Source organism: Felis catus, chromosome B3, assembly GCF_018350175.1.
Source record: "Felis catus isolate Fca126 chromosome B3, F.catus_Fca126_mat1.0, whole genome shotgun sequence".
Classification (NCBI taxonomy): Eukaryota; Metazoa; Chordata; class Mammalia; order Carnivora; family Felidae; genus Felis; species Felis catus.
This window is the reverse complement of record NC_058373.1, coordinates 27,823,585-27,838,777: the sequence shown is the minus strand read 5'-3', so window position 1 is coordinate 27,838,777 and position 15,193 is coordinate 27,823,585. Positions and strand designations below refer to the sequence as shown.

Here is a 15,193-nt window from a genome sequence, read left to right as displayed (position 1 = left end):
TGACCTGAGCCAAAGTTGGACGCTTAACTGGCTAAGTCATCCAGGTGCTCCTCATGATAAATTTTGAAAATAAGAACTTGGTTCAGAAGTTAATGTTTTGTAGCAGAGTGCTCTCACCCAAGGTCAAGAGATCTCTTAACATTATTATTAGTTTTATTTCGTAAGATACTAAATGGAGTTTTTGACTTGATGTAATTAAAAACAAAGTAACCATATTGTGGAAAATTTCAAACATATACAAGTAGAGAATATAGTGTAATGAGCCTCCGTGTGCCCATCACTTGGCTTCAACAGTTGTCAGCCCCTGGTCAAAGTTGTTTCATCCATGATCCCCGCCCTTGGTTATTTTAAAGCTAATCCCTATTGACACCATGTGTTAGTTCGTCCATAAGTATCTTAGTATGTCTCTCTAAAAGAGAAATACTCTTGGTAAAACATAAATAACTATAATGTAATTATCACATGAGTAGTTAGGTATAGTTTTAATTTTAATTTTAGGTTTTTATTGGTGACTGAGATGTTTCAGCAATTTCTATTTTGTCCTAGCTTTCAGTGCAAATGGAAAAGATGTCATTGTCGACTTCCCTCAGCAGTCTCACTGGACTGGGCTGTTATCAGAAATGGAGTTGGTGCCTAGTGTTCATCCTGGGGTTACGTGAGTTAATTTTTATATCACTAGATTTGTTTTGGGGGAATGTTTTTCTTTGTAATTAAATTTAATAAACAGCCTTATCTTTTTCTTATCAACTCAATGATTTTTTAAAAAATAGGTGTGATGGCTGTCAGATGTTTCCTATCAATGGATCTAGATTCAAATGCAGAAACTGTGATGACTTTGATTTTTGTGAAACATGTTTTAAGACCAGAAAACACAACACCAGGCATACATTTGGCAGAATAAATGAACCAGGTATGATAGAATGGTTGTTTTTTTTTAATAAAATATTATTAATGAAATAATTGTGCACACATATGTATTTAGTTTACTCTTTAAAGGTCATGTTTATATGGTGAGCACTGAATAGTGTACACAGTAAAACAGGAAACATGATCTTACACACTTGGTAACTTGGTATCTTTTTTTTTCAAGCAGTGAGGCACTGTGAGAATTGAATAACAGGATTTCTTTGCTTGTATTTTCATAAAGAACATTAAAAAGATCTTAAGAAACTAAGAAGTGTTTTATTCGATGGGGTGTGGAATTGGATAGATGGAGAGTGAGACTTTTTGTGTATCTTTTATTATAATTTTTTGTTGTGGCAGAATACAACATAAAATTTGCCATATTAATCACTTTGAAGTGTAACAGTTCAGAGAATGTTGTACAACTATCACCACTATTTATTTCCAAAACTTTTTCACTGCTCCAAAAAGAAACTCTGTACCATTAAGCAATAATTCTCCATTCTCCTCTCCCCCAGCCCCTGGCAACCTTTAATGTGCTTTCTGTCTCCATAAATTTGATTACAACATGTACCTCATATACGTGGAACCAAAATTTGCCTTTTTGTGTCTGGCTTATTTTACTTAGGATTATTTTTCCAAGGTTTATCCATGTTGTAGCATGTGGATACTTCTTTTTATAGCTGAATAATATGTCATTGTACGTACATACTACATGTTGTTTATACATTCATCCATTAAAGAACATTTGGGTTGTTTCTGCCTTTCAGCTATTGTGAATAATGTTACTGTGAATATTGGTGTACAAATCTGTTTGAGTCCTTGTTTTTTAAATTGGTAGTGGAATTGCAGGGTCATATGGTAGTTCTTTAACTTTTTGAGAAAATGCCAAAATTGGCTGTACCATTTTATATTCTCACTAGTAATATATAAGGGTTCTAATTTCTCCATCTCCTTACCAACATTTGCTATTTATTATTATTTTTTTTTTAATTATAGCCATCTGATTTTAAGTTTCCCTAATGACAAATGACATTGAGCCTCTTTCCTTGTCATTTTGGCCATATCTTTTTTTGGAATATATCTATTTAAGTCCTTTGTGCATTAAAAAACATTTTTTTTTTAATTTTTATTTTTGAGAGAGAAAGACAGAGTGCAAATGGGAGATGAACAGAGAGGGAGACAGATTCCAAAGCAGGCTCTGAGTTGTCAGCACAGAGCCTGAGGCGGGACTCAAACTCATGAACTGCGAGATCATGACCTGAGCCGAAGTCGGATGCTTAACTGACTGAGCCACCAGACGCCCCTTTTTAATTTTTTTAATGTTTATTTATTTTTTGTGTTTTACCCCTTTTTAAACTTTTGATGTTGAGTTATAGAAATTCTTAAAATATTCTGCACATAAAACTCTAGGAGATAGGTGATCTGCAAATATTTCATCTCCTTCTTTGGGTTGTCTTTTCACTGTCTTGATAGGCTTCTGTGATACATAAGTTTTTAATGTTAATGAAATCCATTTTATCTATTATTTCTTTAGTTGTCTGTGTATTTGGTGTCATATTTGCTTTCGGTGTCAATAAATCCAAAGTCATGAATGAAGATTAATACCTATTTTTCTTTCTAATAGGTTATATAGTTTTAGCTCTTAAACTTAGGGTTTGATCCATTTTGAGTTAATTTTTGTACATGGTATAGTGTAAGAGTTCAGTTTCATTCAGTGAACATGTGTGCAGTCTAGTTTCCCGAAACTGTTGAAAAGACTATCTTTTCACCATTGAATGGTCTTGGTACCCTTTTTGAAAATCAATTGAACATAGATGTGAGAGTTTATTTTTGGGCTCCCAGTTCTGTTTTATTGTTTATTTGCTTATCCTTATGCCAGTAGCAAACCATACATTGTGATGATGGTAACTTTATAGTAAGTTTTTGAAATTGGGAAGTGTGAATCCTCCAAAGTTGTTCTTTTTCAAGATTGTTTTGACTATTTGGTATCCCTTAAAATTCAATATGAATTTGGGGATGAATATTTCTGTTTTTATAAGCATTATTTGTATAGGAATTGCATTGAATTTCCTTATTGCTTTGGGCAGAATTGTCATTTTAATCATATTAAGTCTTCCAATCTATGAACGAGGGATATCTTTTCCATTTATTTACTAGACCTTCTTTCAGCAGTTTTTGTTTCAGCAATATTTTGTGATATTTCAGTTTACAAGTCTGTGCCTTCTTGATTAAATTTATTCCTAAGTATTTTTATGCCATATTAAATGGAATTCTTAATTTCCTTTTTGGAATATTTTTTGTTAGTATATAGAAATATACACTACACTTTCAACACATTTTGTGTGTTGAGTTAGTATCCAGCATCTTTGCTGAATTTATTTATTGTCTCCTACAGTTTTTTTTTTTTTTTTTGGTGGTTTTTAAAAATTTTTTTCTACATGTAAGCATAGTATCTATGCACCAAGATCATTTTACTTCTTCCTTTCTGATTTGAATGCCTTATATTTCTTTTTCCTGCTTTAGCTAGTTCTTCCAGTACTAAGTTGAATGGAAGTGGCAAAGTTGGGCATCCTTTTCCTACTCCTGATCTTAGGGGGAAAGCTTTCAGTGTGTTAACATTGAGCATGTTAGCTGTGGGTTTTTCATAAATAGCCTTTATCGTGTTGAGGAAATTGTTGTCTAATTCTAACTTTTATTATTTTCTTATCTTTATGTAGATTTGTAAAATGTAGAGTTATCTCCTTTTCAAGGCTAACTTAGAATACTTTCCTTTTTTCTTATTCAGCCTGCCATAGGTTTGTCAATTTAATTATTCTCTCTCTCTCTCTCTCTCTCTCTGTCTCGCTTCTTTTTTTAAAGTTTTTTCAGAGAGACAAATTTTGGCTTGGTTTGTTGTTTTTCATATCTTTTTCTTTCTTTTTCCTATGGAATTTGGATTTAGGTTGATTCCCCCCCACCCCACCCCCATCTTGAGGTTAATGTTTATCTCATTTTCTCACTCTGTCTTTTTTAATATATGAACTTAAAAATTTAAATTTATCTTTAAGCAAGGCTTAAGCTGTTTTCTGCAATGCTGCTGTGTAGTAGTAGTATTTTTAAAATTCCATTTAGGATTATTTTTTTGTATTCATTGGTTTTTAAATTTTCAAACACATCAACATTTTTACTTGTTTCTGCATTGCATTCAGAGTGTGTATTCTGATTGATCTTTGACATTTTCTGAAACTTGCATGTGATCATATGACTTAGTATATGATTGGATTTTATAAATGTTTAATGTATGCCTAAAAGAATGTCTCCTGCAGTTCTGCGGTAAAGTTAGTGTTTGCTTAGTGTATCTTTTTTAACCTTTTACCCTCAGTCTTTCTGTATTCTTATATTTTCAATATATTTCTTATAAGTTGTAAGTAGTTTTTTAAAATTCCAATATGATTATTTGGATCCTTTAGGTATTTACAAGGCAGTTTATGATGTATTTTTATTTAAAGTGATCAAATTCTCAGTGGTTTTTATTTGTCCCTCCTGTTCTCTGTTCCCCTTTCTGCATTACATCTGTGTTTGGTCTGATAATGTTTTTTATTATTTAACACTGAAGCCCCCACACCCTGCCCCCCCCCTTAGTGGCTAAGAAGTTACATACATTTTAGTGTATATTTATATATTATATGGGTAGTGTGTATGTTATACACATTTTTAGTATAAGTCATTAAGATAGTAAAACATTCATCTTTGACTTATCAAAATCTAATTATTATTTAGTATTTTTACTCTCTTCTAAGCAATGCAGAGATCTTGGGTCCCTTTAACTTTATTTACTCTTATTTTGATTTAAATTATCATGTTTTTATTGTGTTTTACAATTTTACACACATTTTCAACCATATAAGACATATTATTGGTATTGTATATAGCCATTATTTATTTAGATTTTTTCACATACTTAACATTAAAAAATTTTTTAAAGTATTTATTTTGAGAAAGAGAGAGCACACATGTGTGCGTGAGTAGGAGAGAGGCAAAGGGAGAGAGAGAATCCCAAGCAGTCTCCGCACTGTCAGCACAGAGCGCAACATGGAGCTGGATCCCATGAACTGTAAGATCATGACCTGAGCAGAGGGGAACAGCCAGACATCCAACTAACTGAGCCACCCAGGACCCCCTCTGTTCTTCTCTATATCTTGCCTTTTTATCTGTCATTATTCTTCCACCTGAGGAATAGCCCTTAATTTTCCTTAATGGGTCTCCTTCTGTAATGCTAATGAATTACTTTTTTGTGTTTCTGAAAATACCTTATTTCTCCTTCATTTTAGAAACATATTTTTTAAAGAATTTCCTTTAAAATACTACTCCTAAAAAAAAAAATACTATTCCTTTGGGGCACCTGGGTGGCTCAGTCGGTTAAGCCTCTGACTTTGGCTCAGGTCATGATCTCATGGTTTGTGAGTTCGAGCCCTGCCTCAGGCTCTGTGCTGACAGCTCAGAGCCTGGAGCCTGCTTCGTATTCTGTGTCTCCCTCTCTCTCTCTCTGCCCCTCCCTTGCTCATTCTCTGTCTCTCTCTTTCTCTCTTTCTCTCTTTCTCAAAATAAATAAATATCAAAAAAATAAAAAATAATTAAAAAATGCTTTTCGTTTGTAATTTGGTTTATGTTATTTCTTGAAGTCACTTCTATTAAAGCTGATCATCTTTGTATTTCCTCTTAGTCTGTTTTTGAGTTACTTTTTTGTTTTTGCACAAATTTTTAAAATTTTTTAAATTTTTTTAATTTTTTGAATTTACATCCAAGTTAGTTAGCATGTAGTGCAGCAGTGATTTCAGGAGTAGATTCTTTAATGCCCCTTAGCCCATCACCCCTCCCACAGCCTCTCCAGTAACCCTCTGTTCTCTATATTTAAGAGTTTCTTATGTTTTGTCCCCCTCCCTATTTTTATAGTATTTTTGCTTCCCTTCCCTTGTGTTCATCTGTTCTGTGTCTTAAAGTCCTCATATGAGTGAAGTCATATATTTGTCTTTCTCTGACTAATTTTGCTTAGCATAATACCCTCTAGTTCCATCCACGTAGTTGCAGATGGCAAGATTTCATTCTTTTTGATTGCCAAGTAATGCTCCATTGTATATATATATATACCACATCTTATCCATCGTTGGTCATTTGGACTCTTTCCATACTTTGGCTGTTGTTGATAGTGCTGCTATAAATATTGGGGTGCATGCGCCCCTTTGAAACAGCATACCTCTATCCCTTGGATAAATACCTAGTAGTGCAATTGCTGGGTTGTAAGGTAGTTCTATTTTTAATTTTTTGAGGAACCTCCGTACTGTTTCCCAGAGTGGCTGCACCAGTTTGCATTCCCACCAGCAGTGCAAAAGAGATCCTCCTTCTCCGCATCCTTGCCAACATCTGTTGTTGCCTGAGTTGTTAATGTTAGCCATTCTGACAGGTGTGAGGTGGTATCTCATTGTGGTTTTGATTTGTATTTCCCTGATGATGAGTGATGTTGAGCATTTTTTCATGTGTCATTTGGCCATCTGGATGTCTTCTTTGGAGAAGTGTCTATTCATGCCTTTTGCCCATTTCTTCACTGGATTGTTTTCTGGGTGTTGAGTTTGGTAAGTTCTTTTATAGATTTTGGATACTAACCCTTTATCTGATACATTGTTTGCAAATATCTTCTCCCATTGTCAGTTGCTTTTAGTTTTGCTGATTGTTTCCTTTGCTGTGCGAAGCTTTTTATTTTGACTCATCAGAATAGTTCCCAATAGTTCCCAATAGACTTCCAATAGTTCATTTTTGCTTTTGTTTCCCTTGTCTCCGGAGACTTGTTGAGTAAGAAGTTGTTGCGGCCAAGGTTAGAGAGTTTTTTGCATGCTTTCTCCTTGAGGATTTTGATGGCTTTCTGTCTTACGTTTAGGTCTTTCATCCATTTTGAGTTTATTTTTGTGTATGGTGTAGGAAAGTGGTCCAGGTTCATTCTTCTGCATGTTGCTGTCCAGTTTTCCCAGCACCAGTTGCTGAAGAGACTGTCTTTTTTCCTGCTTTGTCAAAGATTAGTTGGCCATACGTTTGTGGGTCCATTTCTGGGTTCTCTATTCTGTTCCACTGATCTGAGTGTCTGTTTTTGTGCCATTGCACATATTTTACATGCCCATAGAAATGTATTTCTTTTTATTTATATTCTTTGGGGTTAGCAGGATTCTTTATTTTTATTTTCTTTTTTTCCCCTTAGCTGTATTTAGGAAATAAATTGACATATAACATTGTGTAAGTTTAAGATGTACAGTGTGACGATTTGGTACATGTATATATTGCAAAATGATTACCACAGTGGGGTTAGTTGGTTAGTTGACAAATCCATCACTTCACATAATTACCTTTGTTTTTGTGTGGTGAGGGTAAGAACACTTAAGGTCTTCCTCAGCAACTTTCAAAGCAGGGCTTTTTAAATCTCTAGCTTGATATCTTTTGTCAGTTCTAGAGATTTTTCAGTCAGTAATATCTTCAAATATTGTCTGTGTCCTATTGTCTTTTCTGTTTTTGGGATTCCTATTTCATCAGTGTCAGAGCTTCTTTCTATTCTTTTTCACCTGCTCTTTTATGTTTTCTAAGCTTTTGCTCCTCAGGACTTCTTTCTAGATATTGTTTAGTAATTCTCTTTTCACCTGAGTCTCGTGTGCTAGTAAACCTATTCATTGAGTTCTTAATTTCAATTACTACATTTAATAATTTTTTTTAACGTTTATTTTTGAGAGTGAGAGCGTGTGTACTAGTGGGGGAGGGGCAGAAAGAGGGAGACAGAGGATCCCAAGCAGGCCTCTTGCTGTCAGTGCAGAGCCCAATGTGGGGCCTGAACTCACAAACTCATGAGATCATGACCTGAGCCAAAATCAAGAGTTGGCCACCCAACTGACTGAGCCACCCAGGTGCCCCTAACAACTGTAATTTTTCTGTTTTTTAATATAGTTTTCAATTCTCTGCTGAAATATTCAATGTTCTTATCTTTTCAGACATAAGTAAGTATGGTTATTTTAAAAACTGTCTTATAACTCCAATATCTAGAGACTCTGTGGGTCTGTTTTTATTGTCTGTTATTTCTGATAGTTTTTTTAGTCATGTCTTAGTCTAGTCTCCTCGTATGCCATTATGTACTGGACATTATATTTAAAAAAAATGTTTCTTGAATCAGTTTGAGGCCCAAGATATTATCATTCTTCAGAGACTGAGGGGAAAGAGGGTTGGTCTTCCAGGTAATTGGGGTAAGTAACTATCTGAGTTCACCTCAGTCCAGTTTCAGCAACTGAGATGATTTCATGCTGAGCTTTAATAAAATAAACAGCACTGCACAGTTCACTCTTCTTCTTGGGATTTTTCCTGTTGAGATCCCAACCCAAAGTGTGGGTTTTTCTGTGGCTATCTTCTTCTCTCCTGGTGGGCTCTGGACTCCACTTCTTGGTCCGCACCTCTCCCCTGCCCAAGGCTGTCCAAAGTAGTGTGGTTTTTTTGGAGGCTCTCCTTACTGACAATTATGATCAGGGACAAGTAGCTTCTGATCCATGGTGTTGCTCATCTGGACATCTCTTTTCATCTCAGCTTTTCTTAGATTCTGGTCCCATAATTCTTTACCATCTTGTTATTTCTGATACTTTTAAGATTTTTTCATCTTTAAATGTTTTATCTGCCTTTTCTAGTTGTCCTCAATTGGGGGGGGGGCCTAGATGAATTTCCAGATGTGCCATTCATGGATGTAGAGACTCTTTACAGGTTTGGTTTTGCTTTGCATTTGTAACAGCATTTTTAATCAGAATGGCTTTTGTTAGAACTGTTGCTGAACTCCCTCCCTCCCCCAGCTTCTATGTATTCTTTCATCTGCAAATATGTCACTCTGTTGTTACTTGACAGTTAAGTAGAATAAGCCATAGCATTATATAAACTTCATTTCATAAATTGGTATAAAATACACTGACTAAGCTTTTGAAGCTATTTTAGGTATTCCATCCTTTTAAGTTGAAAACTTACTATTTTCTTGAAGTAAGAACTTCTCACTGTGTAGTATTCTTTATTTCTTGGTTGTGAAGGTTCTTCCATACACATCTTAACACTGTTTGACCACCATTAAATAGGACAGTCTGCAATATTTTGTGGCCGTTCTGGAAAACAGCTGAAGCGTTGTCACAGCAGTCAGCCAGGAATGCTGCTGGACAGCTGGTCCCGGATGGTAAAGAGCCTAAATGTGTCATCCTCTGTGAACCAGGCTTCTCGTCTTATTGATGGCAGTGAGCCCTGCTGGCAGTCATCTGGCTCACAAGGAAAGGTAGTGTGCCATGTGGCACTTCTAGAAATGCTTTTATTTAGATGGCTTTACCATTTTAAACTTCAAAATGAACTTTGAAAAACCTGCTAAGTTACACTGTGTTGATACCTGCCAGTACTGATTTTATATTTTAGTTCAAAATTATTTTTAAAGCTATGAGTAGTACACCATCCAATATGTATTATCAGATTTTTTTTCTTTTACCATTTTTTATTTGTTTTTGAGAGACAGAGACTAAGCATGAGCAGGAAGGGGCAGAAAGATGGAGACACAGAATCTGAAACAGGCTCCAGGCTGTCAGCACAGAGCCCGATGTAGGGCCCAAATACATGAACTATGAGATCATGACCTGAGTCAAAGTGAGATGGTTAACCGACTGAGCCACTCAGGTGCCTCTATTGTCAGAGATTTTAAGCAATATATGTACCATATTATCTAACTGACCAATTGATAGAAAGGGGTAATTGCTGTTGTTTTTGTTAACTCTCCCACATAAAATGTATGAGTTCAGATTCTGCTTCTGGTGAGCACTTTTTCTAATATATCTGAACAAATATGTGTTGCTCTTTGGAATGTTATCATGATTGCGCTCACATGTGGGTGTACATCTTTTGAACTCATGGTCAGTCTTGGAGAAAAGGTTTTTTTTTTTTTTTTTCCTATCTTGATTCTAGTATTTTTTATAGTCCACTTCTTGATGGGTATAAAGAGGCCACTGAAGATCAGGAGTCTCTAAACACATAGTTTCTGGGGTTCAGAGTGAGACTTTCTTGTAATGAACAATTAAGTAGTAGAGTAGAATAGTCCTCTCTCTCAGGTCATATCATATATTTAGAAAATCTCATGTAGATTCAGTCTTCAGTGATACTATTTTAATAGCTAAAATATGGCTGAGTTTTACTAATTGAGAGTACATTTTTTTTTAAGCATTGGATTCGTTTGGAGATTTTCCCAGATGTTCTTGTTCATAGATTAAAAATGATAGTTGATCCTGCTGACAGTAGCTACATGCCTTCCCTGGTTGTGGTGTCAGGTAATTGAATTAGTTTACTCAAAGAATATCTTCTCTCATAGGATAAAAACTCCTTTGTCTGATTCCTTTACTCTCTTTTTCCCCACTAGGTGGAAATTCCCTAAATAACCTAATTGAACTAAAGACAATCAACATTAATCCCACTGACACCACAGTATCCCTTCTGAATGACTGCACAGAGGTATGATATCGTTTTTGATGGTTTGCAAAGGACAGTGGAGGTGACTTTTTTGATTGTCTCTAAACTAACATTGAGCCTGCTTTCCCCCCTGAATTAGATTAAACAGGTATATAATTTGAATTTGCTGCTTATCAGATCAGCTTGAAAAGGAAACAAAATAAATTTCATTCTCACTATCTTAAGTAAGAAGTGAGGGTAAAGCTCCTAGCAAAAGTTGTTACTGGGCACATCATACTGGTTTTTGTATCCAGCACAGGATTGTTTTTATTAAGTATCTATTAAGATGTGATGGTTTTTTTTCTACCTGCACATGTGACACCTAAATTGCTTTTTTGTTTTCATTCCTGTGGCATCAAGTATGGAACATGTCCTGAAATACTGAGCTATTGATTTGCTTGGTTATAAAGTAATTTTTAAAATGAATACAAGTTTATTATAAATATTGAAAATGCTGTCAAGTTTCTTTTACACAGTCCCTCTATTACAGAGCAGTGAGACTGTCTCATATCTTTCAGTAAATCTTTTCACACAGGTGTCAATACAATTTTAATAAATTAAATATATTAAAAATAATACAAAATAAGATAGTTTTTAATACCACCTATATATTATTGTTTCATGAGGACTTATTTAATTGGTACAATGATAGTAGGTAAAGATATCAAATAATTGACATTTATTCATCTAAAATTTATAAGTGAGTTCAAAAAATAAAAAAAAAGTTTTTTTAATGTTTATTTATTTTTGAGAGCGAGAAAGAGACAAAGTGAACAGGGGAGGGGCATAGAGGGAGGCACAGAATCTGAAGCAGACTCAAGGCTCCGATCTGCAGCACAGAATTTTTGAACTCACAAACCATGAGATCCTGACCTGAACCGAAGTTGGATACTTAACCCACTGAGCCATGTGGGTGCCCCATAAGTGAGTTTATTTTTAAATTATTAAATTCAGTTCAGCATTTATTATTACTATTATTGTCATTGGTCTACCCACATAAGAGCAGACAAGTTCAAGGTGGTCCTAGTGTGTTATTTAAAAGAAGCTGATACATAGCCATCAAGTTAATTTGTTCATGGGTGAAAAGTTGGTAACTTGTATCTAGTCTATGGTAATGTACCAGCTTCTTTTCCCAGGTCTAAGAGGTGATGATCCGGCCTTTATTTTCAAACTTCAATAAATAGAATTATGGGAAACCATTCATTCCTGAATGTCATTATTTTGGGATATACCAACTAATTAATTGATAATTAGTACCAGTGGTGGTAATAAGTGAATAAAGTCATAAATTATTGAAAGGAAAGATAATACTGAATTTTTCTGAAAAAAGGTAATACCGAGTTTTAGTACATTTTACTGTTAACTCATTGCTAGATAACTGAAAGCAGCTTGTCTAATGTCTTAATTATACTTCTCAATATTGTTGTACTTTAAATCAAGTAGAGTTAATTAAATCAGTAACTAACAGATGATTCATAAAAGGTGTATTAATTGTAATACAATAAATTTTCAACTTAGAACAATTTATTACATAATATTTGGTAAGTATAGAGTAGTGTACATGACGTGAGAAATATGAAGCATTGTGAGTAGTTGGAAAACTCACGACCCACTCTCTATTCCTCCAACCAGCTTAAGAACGAGAATATTATCATTCCTGGGAAGCCATTGGACATTCTAGCATTGCCTTTCCTATAAAAATGGCTTGTTGTGGTAATTTTCTAACATAACCAAAAATAAAAAGTATACTGATTCCCCCACAAACCTTTGACACATCTTCAACAATTATCAACATTTTTGCCATTCATGTTTCACTGTCTCCTATATCTTCCCCCTTTTTTTAAATTCCTAGAGTGTTTAAAAGCAAGTCCTAGATATGACCTTATTCCACATTATGTACTTCAATATTAACCTGTAAAAAATAAACATAAAAAATTAAATTAAAAAAACGAATAAATAAGAAATATAAAAGGGATGCCTGGGTAGCTCAGTCAGTTATAAGTCTAACTTTTGATTTTGGCTCAGGTGATGATCTCATGGTTGTGAGATTGAGCCCCAAGATCTATGCCCAGCGTGGAGCCTGCTTAGGATTCTCTCTCTCCCTTTCTCACTCTGCCCTCTCTCTGCTCGCTTGCTCTCTTTCTCTCTCTCTGTAAATAAATAAACAAACCTCCAACAAGGACTTTAAAAACGTAATCACAATGCCATGATCACACCTAATAGTTATTCTTTAATATCATACAATATCCAGTCAGTGTTTACATTTTTTGGAGTTATCCCATAAATATCTTTTTGCAGTTGGTTTGTGTGCCTTTACTTTGCACTTCATTTAAGTCTTGATTCTCTTGGTTTTGTTTTGCCAAAGAAAGAAATTGGTTTTCATTTCCTGTAGAATTTTTCATTTTTTCATTTGTTTTTTTGCATTCCAGTGGTTTTGTTCCATCTTTGTTTCCTGAGACATCTTAGGTAGTAGATCTTGTGGTTTGATCATGTCCATTTGGGGCAATAAGAAGTCAGTGGAAGTGTGTGTGCTTCATGCTGGCTCATCACTCTTTGTTCACATGAAATATAGGCATAGAGGAATACTGTAGATGCCAGATACAGGATGTGGGGCACTCTGCACGACAAAGAACCAACTTTAACAAATGGATGTCAAAGGCATAACAGAGAGAGGTTGCATCCTGTTTGGATCCTGATTTGAACAAGCCAAGAATAGAAAAATGTTTATGAGATGATCAGAAATGTTGATTATTAGATGATAGAAAGAATTATTGTTTTAGGTATGACCATAGTAATGTGGATGCATTTTTTAAATGCCTATACTTCAGTGACACACTGAAGCTTGAAACAACATGGTCCCTGGAATTTTCTTATGATAATCCATATATGAACAAAATTGCTCGTAATGTTGATAACTTGGAACTAGGTGATAGGGCTGTGGGGCTTTTTGTGTGATTTTCTCTAATTTATATATATTCAAGTATTCTTTATACTAAAAATTAAGAATGCTCTGAACTACTTGACGTTTAATCTCTTTCCAAATAATTCTTGGTTCTATAATGCTTTAAGACAGAAAAGCTTGTAGTCATTCAGTAAGGCTATTATACTGCTTCATTTTAGTAAGAAAATGAGTATGAGTCCCATGCCTTGGATATACATACGTGGTGATTAATGACTTTTTAAAACTGTACAAAAACTCCAGCTTAAGTATCTCATGTATTTGAGTTTAACAAGTCTGTAGCTTACCGTTTTTGTGTCTAGTATCACAGGTATATTGAAATTGCAATAAAGCAGTGCAGGAGCTCAGGAATTGATTGTAAAATTCATGGTCTCATCCTGCTGGGGCGGATCCGTGCAGAGGAGGAAGATTTAGCTGCAGTTCCTTTCTTAGCCTCTGATAATGAAGAGGAAGAAGATGAAAAAGGAAACAGTGGGAGGTGAGAGCCATTTGTTACTGGTGGTGCTCATTCCAAAATTCTCACCCTTAAAAGCAAATATTTAATTGGAGTGTATTTAATAATGAGAGTAATTTTATGCACTCAGGAATGTTTGGAAAATTTTAGTTTTAAAAAATTTTAACTTAATTTTTGAAAAATGTTTAATGTAGAAACACATTGGGGTGCCTGGGTGGCTCAGTTGGTTGAGCGTCTGATTTCAGCTCAGGTCATGATCTCATGGTTCGAGAGTTCGAGCCCCGTGTTGGGCTCTGTGCTGACAGCTCAGAGCCTGGAGCCTGCTTCAGATTCTGTGTCTCCCTCTCTCTGCCCCTCCCCCATGCACACACATGTGTGTACTCTCTGTCTCTCAAAAATAAATATTAAATATCATTAAAAAGAAGAAATAAAAATGTTTAATTTTTCTACCTGAAATATCACAATTAAGGTTTTGATATATATCCTTTTAGTTTTCTTTTTTATCTGTCACTAATTGTGTTTTTCCAAGAGATGGTGTGATATGATATACATTTTATAAACTTTTTGCTAAATATTTTGTTAACTTTTAAATTAAAATATTGTGTAAAATATATATAATAAAATTTATCCTCAACTATTTTTATTGTTTTAGTAAAAAAATTTTTTAATGTTTATTTATTTTTGAGAGAGAGAGAGAGAGGGAGACAGACAGACAGACAGAGAGACAGAGCATGAGAGGCAGAGGGGCAGAGAGAGAGGGAGACACAGAATCTGAAGCAGGCTCCAGGCTCTGAGCTGTCACCACAGAGCCCGATGTGGGGCTCGAACTCACAGAGTGCAAGATCATGACCTGAGCTGAAGTCAGAGGCTTAACTGACTGAGCCACCCAGGCGCCCCAGCCTCTTAACTGTTTTTATTTTTTGATCAAGTGGGATTCATTCCTGGGCTTCATGGCTGGTTCAACACTCGCAAATCAATCAACGTGATACATCACGTTAATAAAAGAAAAGATAAGAACCATATGATCCTGTCAATCAATGCAGAAAAAGCATTTGACCGAATTCAGCATCCTTTCTTAATAAAAACCCTCGAGAAAGTCAGGATAGAAGGAACATACTTAAACATCATAGGGCCATTTATGAAAAGCCCACAGCTAATATTATCCTCAATGGGGAAAAACTGAGAGCTTTCTCCCTGAGATCAGGAACATGACAGGGATGTCCACTTTCACCACTGCTGTTTCACATAGTGTTGGAAGTGCTAGCATCAGCAATCAGACAACAAAAGGAAATCAAAGGCATTAAAATTGGCAAAGATGAAGTCAAGCTTTCACTTTTTGCAGATGATATGACATT

The 15,193-nt window shown here is 35.0% G+C and overlaps 1 protein-coding gene across 9 annotated transcripts in view; it reads left to right on the top strand.

Moving 5' to 3' along the window:
- The window catches only part of HERC2 (HECT and RLD domain containing E3 ubiquitin protein ligase 2), a 279,601-nt gene that overhangs the window by 184,320 nt on the left and 80,088 nt on the right, over positions 1–15,193 (top strand). For all 9 annotated transcript variants that reach the window (XM_045058960.1, XM_045058959.1, XM_045058962.1 and 6 more), the window contains 6 exons: positions 547–655; positions 771–910; positions 9,024–9,214; positions 10,142–10,247; positions 10,337–10,428; positions 13,687–13,862. In XM_045058960.1, the coding sequence (XP_044914895.1) occupies positions 547–655; positions 771–910; positions 9,024–9,214; positions 10,142–10,247; positions 10,337–10,428; positions 13,687–13,862 (814 nt within the window). The remainder of the gene's footprint in view (positions 1–546; positions 656–770; positions 911–9,023; positions 9,215–10,141; positions 10,248–10,336; positions 10,429–13,686; positions 13,863–15,193) is intronic.